Source organism: Polypterus senegalus, chromosome 4, assembly GCF_016835505.1.
Source record: "Polypterus senegalus isolate Bchr_013 chromosome 4, ASM1683550v1, whole genome shotgun sequence".
Classification (NCBI taxonomy): domain Eukaryota; kingdom Metazoa; phylum Chordata; class Cladistia; order Polypteriformes; family Polypteridae; genus Polypterus; species Polypterus senegalus.
Genome location: NC_053157.1, coordinates 59900259 through 59917190, shown reverse-complemented (window position 1 = coordinate 59917190; position 16932 = coordinate 59900259). Strand labels below are relative to the sequence as shown.

Here is a 16932-nt window from a genome sequence, read left to right as displayed (position 1 = left end):
GCTGGTTATAGTACATCAAGACAGTCAAAACTAATCTGGAATTTGTATACTCAACAAATTTAATAAAAAAGTAGTTTTACAATTTTATTTGAAATAACACTTCATCAAATGTAAAGTATTAATTTCTTTTTAAATAATGTGTCAGTAAGCTGATAATAATTGTATCCCTTACTGATTTTAACAGTAATTTCATAATCACTTAAAATATTATCATAACAAAAATCCCTGCAATCGGTCAATAGCACAAGAGTAGGATGTTATTATTGACTGTGCTGCTAGGTATTGCATATCTGCAGTCTTGTTACTCTGTCTGCCAAGTGGGATTGTGCCGAGCTTAAAAGTGCTTATTTCAGACATTTATTGTAAAATCATGTGCAAGACTTTTTTTTATTCAATCCAATTAGCAACACTGTTGACTAGCTTAAAGTATGTGCTGTTCGGGTGGGGGTTGAATTCGGTTTTGTTAGATTTAGTCTCTTATTGTTCCTGCTTTCTGATTTTTTTTTTCTTTTTTTTCTAGTTTGACTATGAGTCATTTGTTGTACAAATTTGACTTGATTGTATGGAATGTTATTTTCTTCAAATAGAATAAATAAAAATGAAAAAAGTTATATGTTATTGACACTGGATGCAGGAATTAAGATTTTCAGGCATTACAAGTGTGATAAAGTTCAAATGTAAAGGACAACCATAATCTACCTTTCATTGTATTTTAGATATGGAAGATTTTGGTACTGGAAATATTTTATTTACAAGGGCTAACATTTAAAGCAATCACAAACAGATATACCATATTTCAAGTTTAGGTTGTTGACAAGGAGCTTTTATTAAGTATAGTGCTTGAGTGTATGGTGGGACCTAAGATGGACTAGTGCAATTTCCAGGGCTGTTTGTTGCCTTGTGCTACAGGATAAGATCAGGCCTCTGGCAACCCTGAACTGGATTAAGTGGGATTAAGAATGTGTAGATCACAAATTGTAAGAGCCGGTATACTATCCTAGATTGACTTCACACTGTCAGAATTGGCCCTGACTTTGTGCCACCCTGCATTAGAATAACTGGATCTGAAAATGAATTATTGCATGACAATATTAACAACAGACTTAGTAAAATTTGAAAACATCAAAAATGAAGTGGGAAACAATTATTTCTTAAAATGCAGACATGCCTTTACATTTACTAATTTACATTAATTTACATTAATTAATTAATTAATTAATTTACAACTGACTAATGGGGTTAGCTATCGTAATTTCATTACTGTTCATATGCATTGCTCTTGCATAACTTGGGCTGTCTTGTGACTTCAAGAATCCATAATAACACAATTTTTACAAGATGTTATCAATGAAGTGCTGAAATTTATCAAGTTAGAGATACAATTTATGAACAAAGTTAGGACAAACACATAACTGATAGGGTTGATGTTATAATTTTGATAGTTTCATTCTTTCTCTAAGTGTATTCCACATATTTTCTTCCGGTTTAGAAAATTTATGTAATCAGTTTAATTCAATTTAATTTTATAATCTTGAAAAACCTGTAAATTCTTAAAATGTTTTGATGTGCTGTTACATTTTGTTTTTGTTAAGGATTAGGCCATTTCAGGCAGCATTTGTGTAGGGTGGCCATCCCTACCATATGACAACTGGGAGTCACCATTGTGACGACATTAAAAATCTGCATCACACACCTCCTAGCTGTTGAAGATTCTCTCAATAAAAATGTTTGCTGTGGTAGTCAGAGTACAAAAGAAATAATCAATTAGACATTTTAGATTGTCTCCTTGGTATTAATCTTTGATTAGCACTTTGGGCTTAATATTTTTGTCTTTTGTAATTACATTTTCCTGGATTTTGAATCATCCACCACAGGGTCCAAATAAACAGTTTCCTTGCCTTTGCTTCCAGCCAGGCATAACATTTGAAAACAGTAAAGTGCTGGTCTTTTAATGATTAGCAAGTCTACCGCCAAGTTACATATTTCTTAGACCAGAGGACCATTTCATGAACATTTACCCACTTTTCAAATTTTTTTTTTCCACTGTTGCACAATGCAAGGATAATCTTTGTATAGTATGTTGTTTATTTTGAATTTGCTGAACTGTTTCTTGTGGAAAAAGTTATAATAATAGATATATCTTGAAATCATCATCAGTATTAAATCAGTCAGTCAGTCATTGTCCAGCCCGCTATATCCTAACACAGGGTCACGGGGGTCTGCTGGAGCCAATCCCAGCCAATACATGGTGCAAGGCAGGAAAAAATCCCGGGCAGGGTGCCAGCCCACTGCAGAGTATTAAATTGTATGCATCTTTAAAGCACTTTTTACATTAATCAAAATAGACCTTACCAAACAAAATACACACATACTGTACTAATACACCAATAAATCTACATGCAATAACCATGATGAAAATAAAAAATATAAAGATTTACCAAAACAAATCACAAAACATAAAAAGTATATTGTATACATTTAATATTAATAATAAGAACATGTTCTTCCAGCTCATCCATTGTTGCAGCAGAGACATCAAAATATTTTTTATCCTGACAAAATCTTAAAGAAAAGGCACTTCATAATAACCAACCACTACACTTTGGCGACAATACCAGCAGCAATATGTACACCCATACCTAACCAAACAGTTCACTTCCAACATGATGCTTCATAGTTGTTACTTTACAAATGAATGTAATACAGTACAGTGGCAACAAAATTACATTTTGCTACACAAAAAATGCAATTATTTCATTTGACAAAGGAGTTTTTGACTCTATCAAAATATTACACAGGATCACTTTGAGATCTTAAACAAAATAAAATGAAAATACACATATTTACATTCTGCTTCCAATTACATAACATAATACACATCTCCTAACCCATCAATACTGCTAGCAGTATATCAAAAAATCCTAATCTTCTTAGTGGTTAACAAAGCAGATAGGTCTTTCTAAATAAAGTTTTGTTTGACAGTAGTCATTTACACAAAATGATCAACCAATTTACACAGGTATGCCAAAAACACTTATTTAAAAAACTTTTTGGTGTAATAGCTTTTTATACAAACACTGTAAGGCACCTGTTGGGAATAACTACTAATAACTCCCTTTTTCTTTTTTGCCAAGAAACTAAAAAATAAAAACCTGAAACAGTCCACTAAAGCTTTTTAAAAGTTTTTTTTCCAATCAGGTTAACAGTGTTTATACATTAAAGAAAAATAAAACTACTTACTCAACAGGTGAACAAAACTTCCATGCTTTTTATGAAGCCACTCTGCTTCAGAATCAAACAGTATAAACACACACAGAAACACATAGAGTTCCTTGGAGATAAAAGTTAACAATGTAAAAGAAAAAGGAAAAATTAAGCTACAATCAATAAATTTATGTGTAGAAAAATGTGCAAGTCTTATGAAGTAAAAGTCTAATTAAAAAAACACCCTGCAGCATTTAACAAGCAAGATGAACGGCCCCTGTGCAAACTGTAGGGCATAAGTAATAGGCCATGAATACAAATGAATTTGTTTTCTTTTTTAAAAGTAAGAATCATTAAAAATCCTGAGTTTTGTGCATGTCTGTTAATTTTTGAACAGTGTGTTACCTACATATCATTTATGTAACAGCCTTTATAATGCAAAAATCATCCAGATAGGTTTAGAATTAAACCAAGAATTGATTGTCTTGAGACATTTGCCATGTGCAAAACAATGCACACATAACAACTGAACTTACAAAATTTGAATTACCTTATTGTTTTGCATTTTTTCCAATTGGGCTTGTGTCCCACATCCTTTTTTCTTGCTGTGGTTTGCAAAGGCTTTAACATACTATTGTCTTTTGATTAAACTTAAAAAAGTGCACAACAGGACATCTTAAAATTCGGTTTTGAAAAGTATCTAATATAGGTAAACCACTGACAAAAATGTTTTCCTCTTTTTTTGTTTGACATAAATAAATAAGTTAATTCACATTCAAACAATTGTTCACATTTAAAGTCTTGTCTCTAATAAAGCTTGTTTTAGTAGCTCCAGATCTTTTCGCTTTGATGATTTAGGAACTGAGCAGCCATATTCTTTCAGTTGTAAAGGTATGTATTTCTCAAGTAACCCGAGTACTGTTCCATTAGTTCCGGTATACAGCCTGGCCCAATGTACCCTGCTTGGTCCATGGAATCCAAAGAATGCCAAGCTTTCTACAGAGAAAAAAATGAAGTTATAGCTTGCTTTCTGTGAAAAATATTCACACTGAAATGTAATATTAACTTTATAAATAAGCAAAAGAACTAACCTTTGTTCTTCAACTCTGCCACTTTTGCTGTTCCCAACGAATAAAGAAATGGAGAAATGTCAGCTAAACCTTTCAGTTGATTCCGTCCGCCAAGGAGAACAACAGATCTGAAAAATGTAAAAGGTGTAAAAAAATTCATTTTGGATAAAGTGCTAGATGATAAATGATAAAGGTTTCCAGTTCAGTTCAATGGTGTGACCACATTTTATTTATTGCTGCTCCAAGTGTAGAAAATTACAATCAGCTGTGTTAGAATGATATAAACAAAGTGATTGAAAAAGTAACAGTATGAGTTAGCAGAAAAAGGACAAATTTACAAGATTTTCTTTAAGTCACAAGTCGTAGATGGCTTCTGGATAACCTGAAAATAGACACGAGGTGCACATGAAAAAGTTACCTTTTTTTTTATATATTACTCTGTTACCAGAGAGCTTTGAGGAGTCATAGTATAAAAAGCTGACCCCTAAAAAGTAATTTTTGTCATATGATAGACAGTAGTCAAGAGATACAGGAGTTAGTAAGAACAGCATGCTAAGCTTGTATCATAAGTTTGTTTTAAAATATTTAGAAGAGAAAGAACCTTTTAAGAATAATCGAAGTACTGGAGGCACTGAGGGTTGGGGGGATGCTATAGAAACCACAACAAAATACAACTGGAGGCAAATGGGTGTAACTAAAACTCTCCATACAAAGGGTGAATTCAAAAAAAGCATACTATTTGGTTAGTGTTTCTATGTGCTTTTAATGGTGTTCTTAAACAAATTGTAACAAAATGCATTCCTTATAACTTCGTAGATTCCAAAAAGGCTTTGGTGTAGTACCCTGCAGGCTTCTGTACATAGTAAACTTTGTACCTTATTCAGAAGCAGATGAAGAAGAATAATTAATCTGCAGTTTCATTACTTAATTGCTTTTGTCGGTTGTAGTTAAGAACTAAAAATATTTGTTCTTAATGATCTTGCTTTAATTATAAAGAAAAGTGAAAAGTGCACTTGTGAATTTCCTGTCAGAAGCTAAATGGGTTACTCAAGTCATGCTCTTTAACACTAGAATTACCAGAGTCTACGAAAAAACTTGTAGATCCGGCCCACCTTAAAACCGTTCACACTTCTCCGCCAGCTTCTTTTGTCCTGTAAATGTGCCGATTAAGATGAGCAGCAAGCAGCCGGCTATTCCATCCCCCACCGTCGAAGAATGTTCACTAAGTTCTCCCAGTTCATGCCTTGATTGATTATCTGGGAGTGAAGTGGAGTTTTAGAGTGGAAATAATAGATTGTTATTTGGAACACATGCATTTCATGTTGGTTCCGTTTCTACAGTAATCCGTGTAAACACATTGTTAAAACAGAAACCTTTTCATATTTTAGTAATAAACGTTACAAAATGTAGGTATAAACTATAGAATGTGTAAAAGCATGAAGTCCAAACATCAAATAAATACTTTCACAAAAGGCTCAAGGACGACAGAACAGCTTCCGTAGCATACCGTGAAGAGTTGCTGACTCTGAAAGACAGTGGGCTTGCCGTTTCTCAGATACTCCGAGTTTGATTCTCTTCCTCGGGAGAAAGTGTTACTTTTTTTTTCTTTTTATCCTCAAACGGACATACAGTTTATAAACTGGTATGCACTGTCAGTTAATGAGATCGTTATATTTTCATGTGGGATACTCCTTTTAAAATATTTTTTTTTAACAATTGAGACTGCAATTAACATAAACAAGTGTCCTTATAACTGTTATTTTTAAGATCCATAACACACAGACAGAGCACTGCGTAATAAAGAGACAGACAGGCAGATAAGTCACTAGATATACAAATAAACAGGGAAGGCACATGTACTGAAAGAAAAAAAAGATCAACATGTGTGTTGTTCCTGCATGCACTGAATAAGCTCACGCGCTCTAGCCCCTCCCCTCCCCCGATCTGACTCTAAATAACAGCGCAAGTACAGATGCAAACCAAGTGTATGTGTGTACTGTATAATATTAACACAAAGAGCAGCTTACTACTGAAAACGGCAAATTTAGGAGTGGGTGGGGATTGAACCGGGGACTCTTGATTACATTTCGTTTGCGTCTGTACTTGAATTAATCAACAGAAATAACCGCAATCGACATTTTAAACTTAACGATTTACTTAAGAAAAAAAAGGAAAATGCCCCAGCACGCAGAAAGCAGACGTCTGCAGGCTGGCAGCGGCGCGACCATGGTTAAAAAGAAAAAAATAGTAACACTTTCTCCTTAGTGGGGAATCAATCTTGAGTCTCTGAGGCACGGTAAGCATGTTGCACTCTGAGAGGCAAATCATAGCGCTACGCCATGGAAGCTATTGTGATGTTGTTCAACCTTTTGTGAAAGTGTTTATTTGATCTTTGGAAACCAGACTTCATACATTCTATAGTTTATTCCTACATTTTGTAACATTTATTACTAAAACATGACAAAGTTTCTGTTTTAAGAATGTGTTTACACAGATTACTGTTGAAACGGAACACACATGAAATGCATGTGTTCCAAATAACGATCTATTATTTCCACTCTAAAACACCAGCAGCTGAGTCACTCCCAAATAATCAAACAAGGCATAAGCTGGGAAAACTTAGTGAACATTCCGTGACGGTGGAGGATTGAATAGCCGGCGACTTGCTGCTAATCTTTATCGGCACATTTAGAAGACAGAGGACGCTGGCGGAGAAGTGAGAATGGTTTTAAGGTGGGCCGGATCTACAAGTTTTTTCGTAGACTCTTGTAATTCTAGTGTTAATAAAAACATTTTATGTTATCATATCAGATTTAAGGTGTGGGGTTTAAAAGTAGACATACATCTCACAGACAACACAACTTAAGAAACCCAACAGTGGTTAAACAACAATCAAATAATTAATACTAATTCCTTTTAAAATCTTACATCTCACTCTTGATATCCGGAGGAACATTGTGTCTTATGTATTGAATGACTGGGACAGGTTCAAGGTGTGGACTGATGACGGTACAAGAGATGATTATACTACACAGGAGCAATATAAGAGTGAAATGCTTAAGCCCTTCACCTATGGTTCTGCATGTGAGTTGATGGCTGCCGCTGAATTGTTCGGTTGTCGCTTTCAAGTGTACCGAAATGGCCAAATATTTTACACCATTCAAAACCGCCAATGCCTCTTAAACATCTTAGATTCACAGGTGACGATTTCAGTAGTGGACACTTTGATGTTTATGAATGTTTAAACTCTCAAAAGCTGGATGTGATTTTATCGATGAAACCGGTTGTGTGCTTACAACGCTTGACAGATGCAGAATGTTACTTCAACACAACAAATCCTGCAAATACTGTCGTGAATGAAACAAACCATGAAACTCAAACCGATTATGACAGCAGCAATTCCAAGCTGTGAGATTTGAGACAAGATTACTGTTCACATGGCCAACTGTAAATTGCATGCTCAAGAGTAAGCTCAGCACACAGCTTGGTCATGTTGCAACCAGAGGGCCGAACTGACAACATGGTATACAAAGAGATCCTTAACAAATAATTATTGGTATATTTTCCCTCAGTTTAAAAAGGTAAAATTTTCTTCTTAATAAAAATTTTAATGCAGTAATTACTGCAAAGCTGGTATTTTGCTAGTGTATATATATATATATATACTAGCAAAATACCAAGGCCAAGATGAGAAGTAGTGTGTTAAAGAAGCAATGAAAAGAAAAGGAAACATTTTGAAAATAACGTAACATGATTGTCAATGTAATTGTAATTGTTTTGTCACTGTTGTAGTGATGAGTGTTGTTGTCATATATATATATATATATATATATATATATTTACACACACACACATAAACAAATATATATATACATATCAATACATAAACACATATATACATACATATATATATATACATATATACACAAACATATACACACACACATAAATACATACACACATACATACATATCTACATATATACACACACAGCTATTTCAGTATCAGTGCAATACGCTGCTTGTTAAAACGGATGACTCCGCTCTTACGTACAAGTCTGTGGATATTATGAACTATCATATTTGTTCAAGTTCTATTTAAATTTTAAATAGAAGGAATTTTTATTTAGTCGACAGAAATATCTTTGGTAGGAATGGTAAAAACGGACAGGAATATTATTCGTGAATAAATCAACTCAAACCTTAAACAACTTATAATATTTTGCTCTCCATAAAAATATATCCTGTCTAAATTATACAAGTTAGAAATAAAGTAAACGTTAAAAGAACAAACATTCAAATTTCTTTACTCTTATGTAATTTTATATAAAAAATAAACTTAGATTTTAAATATCCCAAAAGATTTTGCTCTCCATAAAAATATATCCTGTCAAAATTATACAAATTCAAATATGAACATGCTGCATAACAAAACCTGGAAATATAAATAAAATGTGTTCCTTTCAGCAATAACAAATCAAATCATTCAGTTGTCTTTGCTCATATGTCATTTTAGAGCTGGACGCCTGGCATCTTTTTGGCCACAGGTTCGCTTATGTTTGGTGTGAGGTTCTGTGTTGTGGAGATTCTCAGGATGGATTGCAGGTGCTCATCAGTGAGGCGACTCCTGTGTGCTGTTTTGTTAGTCTTTATCACTGAGAAGAGCTTCTCACACAGATATGTGCTACCAAACATGCACAAGGTTCGAGCCGCATGTAGACGGACTTTTTTTGTTCTTCAAAGTCACCAAAGCGCCGTGCAAACTCAGTGCGCAGTGCGCTCAGTTTATCAGCAAAGTGCGTATTTGGGAACACCGTAGTGACGACTTGGTTTAACATTACTTGGCAACAGGGAAAGTGGGGCAAGTGCACTGGTGCATTTGTGTCTCCCATAAAAGCAGCTTCACTTGAAATCACTTTGTGATTGTGCACGGGTTAAAACGTCCGCTGAAGTGTCAGATTCTTATTTAATAATGCTGCTTTCTGTATCTTCTGCATTGCATTCAGGTTACCCTGATGTTTTGTCTCATAGTGCCGTCTTAGATTAAATTCTGTAATTACAGCCACATTAGCTCCACAAATGAGACACACGGGTTCAGTAAACATATACTCAGCCTCCCATCGGTTTTAAAGGCTCTATTTTCAGAATCAACTTTTCTCTTCAGCATCGTGTGAGCTAGCTTCGCAATAACTTGCAGCATCATAAGGTAGACTTGATTAACGCGTAAGTGTTCGGCAAGGCAGCTGAAGCGCTGCATTATGGGATCTGTAGTTTATTGTGTTACCAGCGCTTCATATACCCGGCTTTAATAACAATAATACAGTATATAAAATGATCTCGGGGCGGATATAATTACACCGGGCGGATGTGGCCCGCGCCCTTGAGTTTGACACATATGGACTAAATAGAACTTGAAAAGATATATTTTTTCAAATGTGATCGCAATTCAGATAGAGTTGACGCGCACTACAGCCTGCATGCCTCAATAAGTCATCCTCCCTCGCTCTTACTTTTTACCGCTCATCTAATGAATACACTGAGTATGGCTTTACCAAAACAATCATTGATGGCTAATAAAGTATCCATTATTCGAGTATGTAGATCGGGATATATATATATATATATATACCCGCGTCGCAGCGAGAAGTAGTGTGTTAAAAAGCTAGAAAAGAAAAGGGAACATTTTAAAAATAACGTAACATGACTGTCAATATACAGTATTTGTTTTGTGAGTGTTACTGAGTGTTGCTGTCATCAAGGATTTGATTATCATTATTTCTTTCAATCAGGTTCGTATTTGTAGGATGTGTTGTGTTCAAGTTACATTCCGTGTTTGTCAATCGTTGTAAAGATGACAGGTTTCATTCATCGATTCGTTTCTTACTGCATCAATAAACAGCTCGTCTTCTTCTTTATCTGAGACCTGACACACTGCATGCACGGGTTTTTTACACTGTCTTCCTTTAGCGGGACATTGACTTTTTCCAACGTGTGCTTTGTTTCCGCAGTAGTTGGATTTATGAATATGCTTGTATGTATCAGACGCTTCATATTTTTGCTGCCTTTTCAATTGTGTAATTCGGTTTTGTTCAGCTCTTTGGAACTGTTGCTTTTATCTGTGCACTGCGCCAGTTCACGTGAGCCACTCGGTGTACATGCATCGAAGGTTCCCAGCTGTGCTGGTGCCATCTCGTGCTATGTCCATGGCTGTATTTAATGTTACCTTAGTCCTGGCACTTAAAACTTTCTCTCGCAGTTTCGCTGAGTTTGTGTCAAACACCACCCTGACCATCTCATCTTCCTCTCCATAAGCACAGTCCTTCACCCGTGAATATTTAGTGGCAGTTTGCTATTGGATTGCCGCTGACGGACGGGCCTTATATGGGCAGGCACTAAATTACAAACGCCAGCGCAGCCTGTCTATGAACTTAATTTAAAGTGTAGGTTTACATCGTGCTTTGTTTCCAGTAGCAGAACTCGCTTCTTATTGTTTCGCTGCCTTCTCAATTATATAATGCATGTTTTCTTCAGCGCTTTTTTGAGGTCTTCCTGGTTTTCTATGTACTGCGTGATTACGTGGGAGGCGTGATGATGTCACACGAAACTCCCCCACGGCGTTGAAGCTCATCTCCATTACAGTAAATGGAGAAAACTGCTTCCAGTTATGACCATTACGCGTAGAATTTCGATATAAAACCTGCCCAACTTTTGTAAGGAAGCTGTAAGGAATGAACCTGCCAAATTTCAGCCTTCCACCCACACGGAAGTTGGAGAATTAGTGATGAGTCGATGAGTCAGTGAGTGAGTGAGTGAGTGAGTGAGTGAGTGAGGGCTTTGCCTTTTATTAGTATAGATATATATATATATATACATATATACATATATATACATATATATATATATACATATACATATACATACATATATATACACATATATATATATATATATATACACATATATATATATATATACACATATATATATATATATATATACATATATATATATATATATATATATATATATATATATATATATATATATATATATATATATATATATATATATATATATACATACACAGAAATCCCTTGCTATATCGCGTTTCGACTTTCGCGGCTTCACTCTATCGCGGATTTTATATGAAACCATAACTAAATATATAACGCAGATTTTTCGCTGCTTCGTGGGTTCTGCGGCCATTTGTGTCTTTGTACTTCCTGTACATGCTTCCTCAGTTGGTTTGCCCAGTTGATTTCATACAAGGAACGCTATTGGCGGATGACTGAGAAACTAACCAATCAGAGCACGCAGTTAAGTTCCTGCGTGCTGAATGCAGTGTTAGCCAGGAAGTCTCGTCTTGCTCATTCAGCATCAACGTGTTTCGCTGTGTAAAGAGTTGTGCTCTTTTCTGTTTATCTTTGTGCATAGTGAAGCCCTTCATTATGGCTCCAAAATGATTTGCTACTGGTTCAGGGGCCGTGCCCAAGTGCAAACGGAAGATGTTAACGATTGCGAAAAGTTAAAGCTTTGGATTTGTTGAAGGCTACGATTCTTTTTATTTAAAAAGTAGGAAAGGAATATAAGATCTACGGCCGCAGTGTCCTTTTAACCAGGGTGCAAAACGAGTTGTAAGTGGATGTAATAAGACAGTAGTCTGGATGGAATCTGCTTTAGGGATTTGGATTGAAGACTGCCAGAAGAAGAACAACGGCAGTGCTACACAATCGCCTGAAGTGGCTTCTTTGGAAGAGCTGTAACGCTCTCCTTTGTTGTGCAGTAAAATTAAACTCATTGTTATCGGACAAGTCATCGTGTCATTGTTGGTGAGTAACCATAATTAATTTTCTACTTACAGTACTAAGTACTTGTACCTACGTTTAGTGTCACTGTACACACATTTACTGTATACTATTTTTCTTGCATTGTACGTATTTATTGCTGGTGGCCTGTCTATCGTAATGGCTGTAACATATGTGATATTGGAGACACTCAATATCTTTAAAATAATATTTAGGTTTTACTGTATATAAACAGTGTGTTTATATACATAATTTCAATGAATCTTACCTAATATCTAAGAGAATACAAAGGGATTATGCTGTATAACTGTGCGGGGAATATTTATAAACAGTGTGGGAGAATTTATGAGGGCTTAAAATATATAAAAATAACCATACAAACATATGGTTTATACTTCGCGGATTTTCACCTATCACGGGGGGGTCTGGAATGCAACCCCCGCGATCGAGGAGGGATTACTGTATCTACATATATACATTAGGAGTGGGACTCGATTAAAAAAAATAATCTAATTAATTAAGAGGCTGTGTAATAATTAATCTTGATTAATCGTATGTAATCACACATGAAAATTTGCCCCAAATCGCAAATGATTTTTTTTTTAATTTAAAAGGGTTTTAGTGGACGACAGAATCAAATAACAGACATGGACATGAATATTGTAAACTCAAGCTCTTTTAATTTCTGAAAAAAAAAAATGCTTTCAAACTGCATTTCAATTCAAAACAGAAACAAAAATATCATGCCTGGCTAAAATTGGGCAGATTTAAAAATAAAGTGGTATTTTAAGTACTTTAAGTACATTTTCAGAATGGTATTGTCTTTAAATAATAATAACAAAAATTTCAACATAAAGTGCAGTTTTTCTTCTTAAAAAAATAAGGCAGAAACATAAAAGGTAATTTGACCAGCTTCACCTTTAAACTCTGAGTAACCTTAGCCAAAATTATTTTGTACATTAGGCTAAAACAGTGTGATCATTGAACATTTTGTAATTAGATGTAATTAGAATTACTAATGGTCATGGAAGTCCAATGATCCCCAGTAAGAGCCACAAAGTCTGCTTTCTGTAATGCATATAATTTTGCTTGCTTTTCAGTGTGCACAAAACCATGCTTTTTTCAAGGCTTCCGTCGGGTAGTCTTTTGAAAAAATTTTTTCCTCCGATCAGTCGTAGGAATGCGCTTTATTCCGACTCTAACATTTTTGTAGCTCTGATGTGTGCATCAATGTAATCGATGTACCAGGAAATCATGCATTGACAAAAGTTCCCGTTTGCTTGGAATTGAAAGTGTGATTAAATGCGTTTTTTTTTTTTAACGCGTTATGGAGTACATGCATCGAAGCTTCTCAGCTGTGCTTGTGCTAAGAAAAGAACACATTTTAAAAAATAACGTAACATGATTGTGAATGTAATAGTTTTGTGACAGTTATGAGTGTTGCTGTCATCAAGGATTTGATTATAATTTCTTTCAATCAGGTTCGTATTTGGACAGTTTGCACAAAACCACGCTTTTATCAATGCTTCCGTCGGGTAGTCTTTTGAAATGAAATTTGCTTCCGATCAGTCTTAGGAACGCGCTTTGTATCCATTATTTCTAAAGCTTCAATTGGTGATCTGTCTTTCTGCATTAACCGCATATTTTTTCATACGTCTCAAACCAAGGGTATGCGAGGGTAAAATGAATCGGGAAGCGAGCGTACATACTCAGTGCACCCCCTCTCGGGAATCAAACCTCGGATGTCGGTGCTAGAGGCGAAGCCTCTACCATTGCGCCACAGCGTGTGGTTTGTCTATTTGAGATCATGTAGATCGGGGTACAGTAATCCCTCGCTATATCGCGCTTCGACTTTCGCGGCTTCACTCTATCGCGGATTTTAAATGTAAGCACATCTAAATATATATCACGGATTTTTAGCTGGTTCACGCTTTCCGGACAATGGGTCTTTTAATTTAGGTTACATGCTTCCTCAGTTTGATTGCCCAGTTGATTTTATACAAGGGACGCTATTGGCGGATGGCTTAGAAACTACCCAATCAGAGCATGTATTACATATTAACTAAAACTCCTCAATGCTATAAGATATGCTTCCCGCGTGGCGCTTGTTTTGTTTGCTTCTCTCTGTCTCTCTCACTCTCTCTGCCTGACGGAGGGGGTGTGAGCAGAGGGGGCTGTTTACACAGTGGCTGTTTGCCTAGAAGATAGGACGCGCCTCTACAAAATGCCGCTTTATCGCGGTGCTTCTGTATACTTAAAAGCACGTATTGATTTTTTGATTGTTTGCTTTTCTTAGCGAAGCTCTCTCTGACATTATCTGCTCTTCACGGTGCTCCTTTGAAGATAAGATATGTTTGCATTCTTTTAATTGTGAGAAAGAACTGCCATCTCTGTCTTGTAATGAAGCACAGTTTAAACGTTTGACTAAAGGGTGTTATTTCATGTCTAGAGGGCTCTAATAATGTTAACAGTGTGGGAGAGTTTATAAGGGCTTAAAATATATAATAATAACCATTCAAACATATGGTTTCTACTTCGCGGATTTTCACCTATCACGGGGGGTGGGGTTGCTTTGGGAGGGTCTGGAACGCAACCCCAGCGATTGAGGAGGGATTACTGTATTTAGAAGGTCGTAAACAGGTTTTCTATGCTCAAACTGCGAAAATATTCGATTTATAAATAAAGAATCCTACTTCGCGGAAATTCATTTATCGCAGAGTCTGGAACGGATTAACCGCTGATAAATGAGGGTTGACTGTATATGTATATATATATATATACAGTGTATATATATATATATATGTATATATATGTATATATATATATGTATATATATATATATATATATGTATATATATTGTAAGATATGGCCGCCATGTACCCCGCCAATACCCCCTGCCGCCAGGTGGAGCCCTCCTTGCAGCATGGAGGTCCCCAGAAGACCAGCAGGGAATTATGGACCATGTAGTTTTTATGCACCGCCCTGCTGGATGCCATGGGGGCCACGAGAGGGAGCTGCAGGGAGGACCGAAGAATTCTTCATGCCCTATGACCCGGAAGTTCGTCATAGGAAGAGCGACGGGCTTCCGGGGTGAGAAACATTATTTACCCTGACCCGGAAGGAATAAGGACTTGTGGACTGTTGGGAAGGAACACCTCCGGGTCAGGGAATATAAAAGGACTGTGGGGGCTCCCAGACGATGAGCTGAGTTGGGAGGCAGGGTGGCTAAGCGCCTGGGAGTGGAGGATTTGTTATTATTCATTGTTTATTGGAGTATTTGGGAGTAGAGGGTGCTTTGTGCACATTATTGATATAATAAATATCATCTTTGGACTTTTACCTGGTGTCTGACGTGGTGTCCGAGGGTACAAGGGTGCGAGCAAGCATCTTATTCTGTTACAATTGGCGTAGCTCGGCAGGATTCTCTGGCCGTCAGTTTGGCAGAGGACCTGTATTTAAAAAATTTTATTGTGGACAGAATACCCCGGGAAGACAGCGTCACGACACACATAGGAAAAATCGCCAGAAACCTCACCTTTATCAAGTCCATCATGGGGAAGAAGAAGACAAAGCAGAGCGCCAGCAACAGCGGAGGTCTAGCGCTCGACATTGCTTACGCTCAAGACGAGCCATGGAGCAGCTACGAGTTTCGGGAGAGATTTCCGGAGGAAGACGTCTCCGACGAGGTATGTGCTGGGAATGTACTTTACAATCTTTTTAATTTAACACATGATGTCCCATGTACATACCTCCCAGATGTCCATCCGAAGGCTCTGCGGGAGGCAGAAGACAAACCCGAAGCGATGGGCGCCTCGTTCAGGCAAACGAGCAACCCGAAGGACTTCCGCATTACGGGTGCGGCAAGGGACACGTGACCTACCACGAAGGATTCCAGGAAGGTGACGTTCCATGTTCAGCTGTTTGTGGCTTCACCCAAGAAAAGACGGACTTGGTTTTTCGAAGGGAAAAGGGAGATGAGCGAAGCACCGCTCTCCCTACAAAAAGTAAGGAGGTCCGGAAATGACTGATCGGTCTGTCGACAAATTGATGCAGACTGATTGCAGTCAGCCAAAAGCGGCACCGCGGTCCTCCAAAAAGAACTCCAAATCCCAGGCTCCCTTGCGGGACCTGTCGAAGCACGCCAGGAGCGGCCGTGTTTATTGGCTCCCAGCCGGAGGGTAAGGCTAATGATGGCTTGAGCGTGCCTCCGGTTGCATTGAATAAATTTTTGGACGTGCACGAGCTGGAGAAGTTGCTTCAGCCCGTGCACAGTTTTTTACAGGTGGTGCAAACAATCCAGACGATCGTTGCAGACTTGAGAGGAGCGGCTGAAAAGCCTATGAACAAATTAAATGAGTACCTGCGGCGATTGTCTCGGGAGCCACCTGTCTTAATTGATTTAGCGGTACAGGTAGGTAAAGCCGGTACCGTATATAATGAAATAGGGACGAGAGTGACATGGGCCGCGTTTAATCCATAGCGGGTGCCAAATGGATGCGTGCCCTACAAGAGAGGCCGGTACGATAACCGAAAGTGGCCAGCGGAAGGGCTAATCGATCCGGGGCAGCTACACAGTGCTGACTCCCGGAGCGAGACAGCCCTAAAGACGCCGCCACCGGTAACTTATAAAGTAAAAGGGGTGCAGACAGTAAAGGGTCTCTCTTCATCTAGTAGAAAGACTCAGACTGTGGACAAGCCCCAGATCAAGCAGGAGATCCCGAAAATAAAACGGGGGTCTCCTGACAAAGAAAGAGAGAAAGCACCATTAGAGGCGGCAGGGGTTTCACTCCCAGCAAAACAAGGGGCGGACCTAACATTTCCTAATTGTTTTCAGTCCCGCAGGGGAGAATACC

General features: G+C 37.4%; 1 protein-coding gene across 2 annotated transcripts in view; it reads right to left on the bottom strand.

Moving 5' to 3' along the window:
- Nucleotides 1-2464: 2464 nt before the first annotated feature.
- Nucleotides 2465-16932, bottom strand: part of cemip2 (cell migration inducing hyaluronidase 2) — a 180536-nt gene continuing 166068 nt past the window's right edge. For both annotated transcript variants that reach the window (XM_039750731.1, XM_039750732.1), the window contains exons 23-24: nucleotides 4296-4402; nucleotides 2465-4200 (exon numbers count right to left, since the gene is read on the bottom strand). In XM_039750731.1, the coding sequence (XP_039606665.1) occupies nucleotides 3998-4200; nucleotides 4296-4402 (310 nt within the window). In that variant the 3' untranslated portion in view covers nucleotides 2465-3997. The remainder of the gene's footprint in view (nucleotides 4201-4295; nucleotides 4403-16932) is intronic.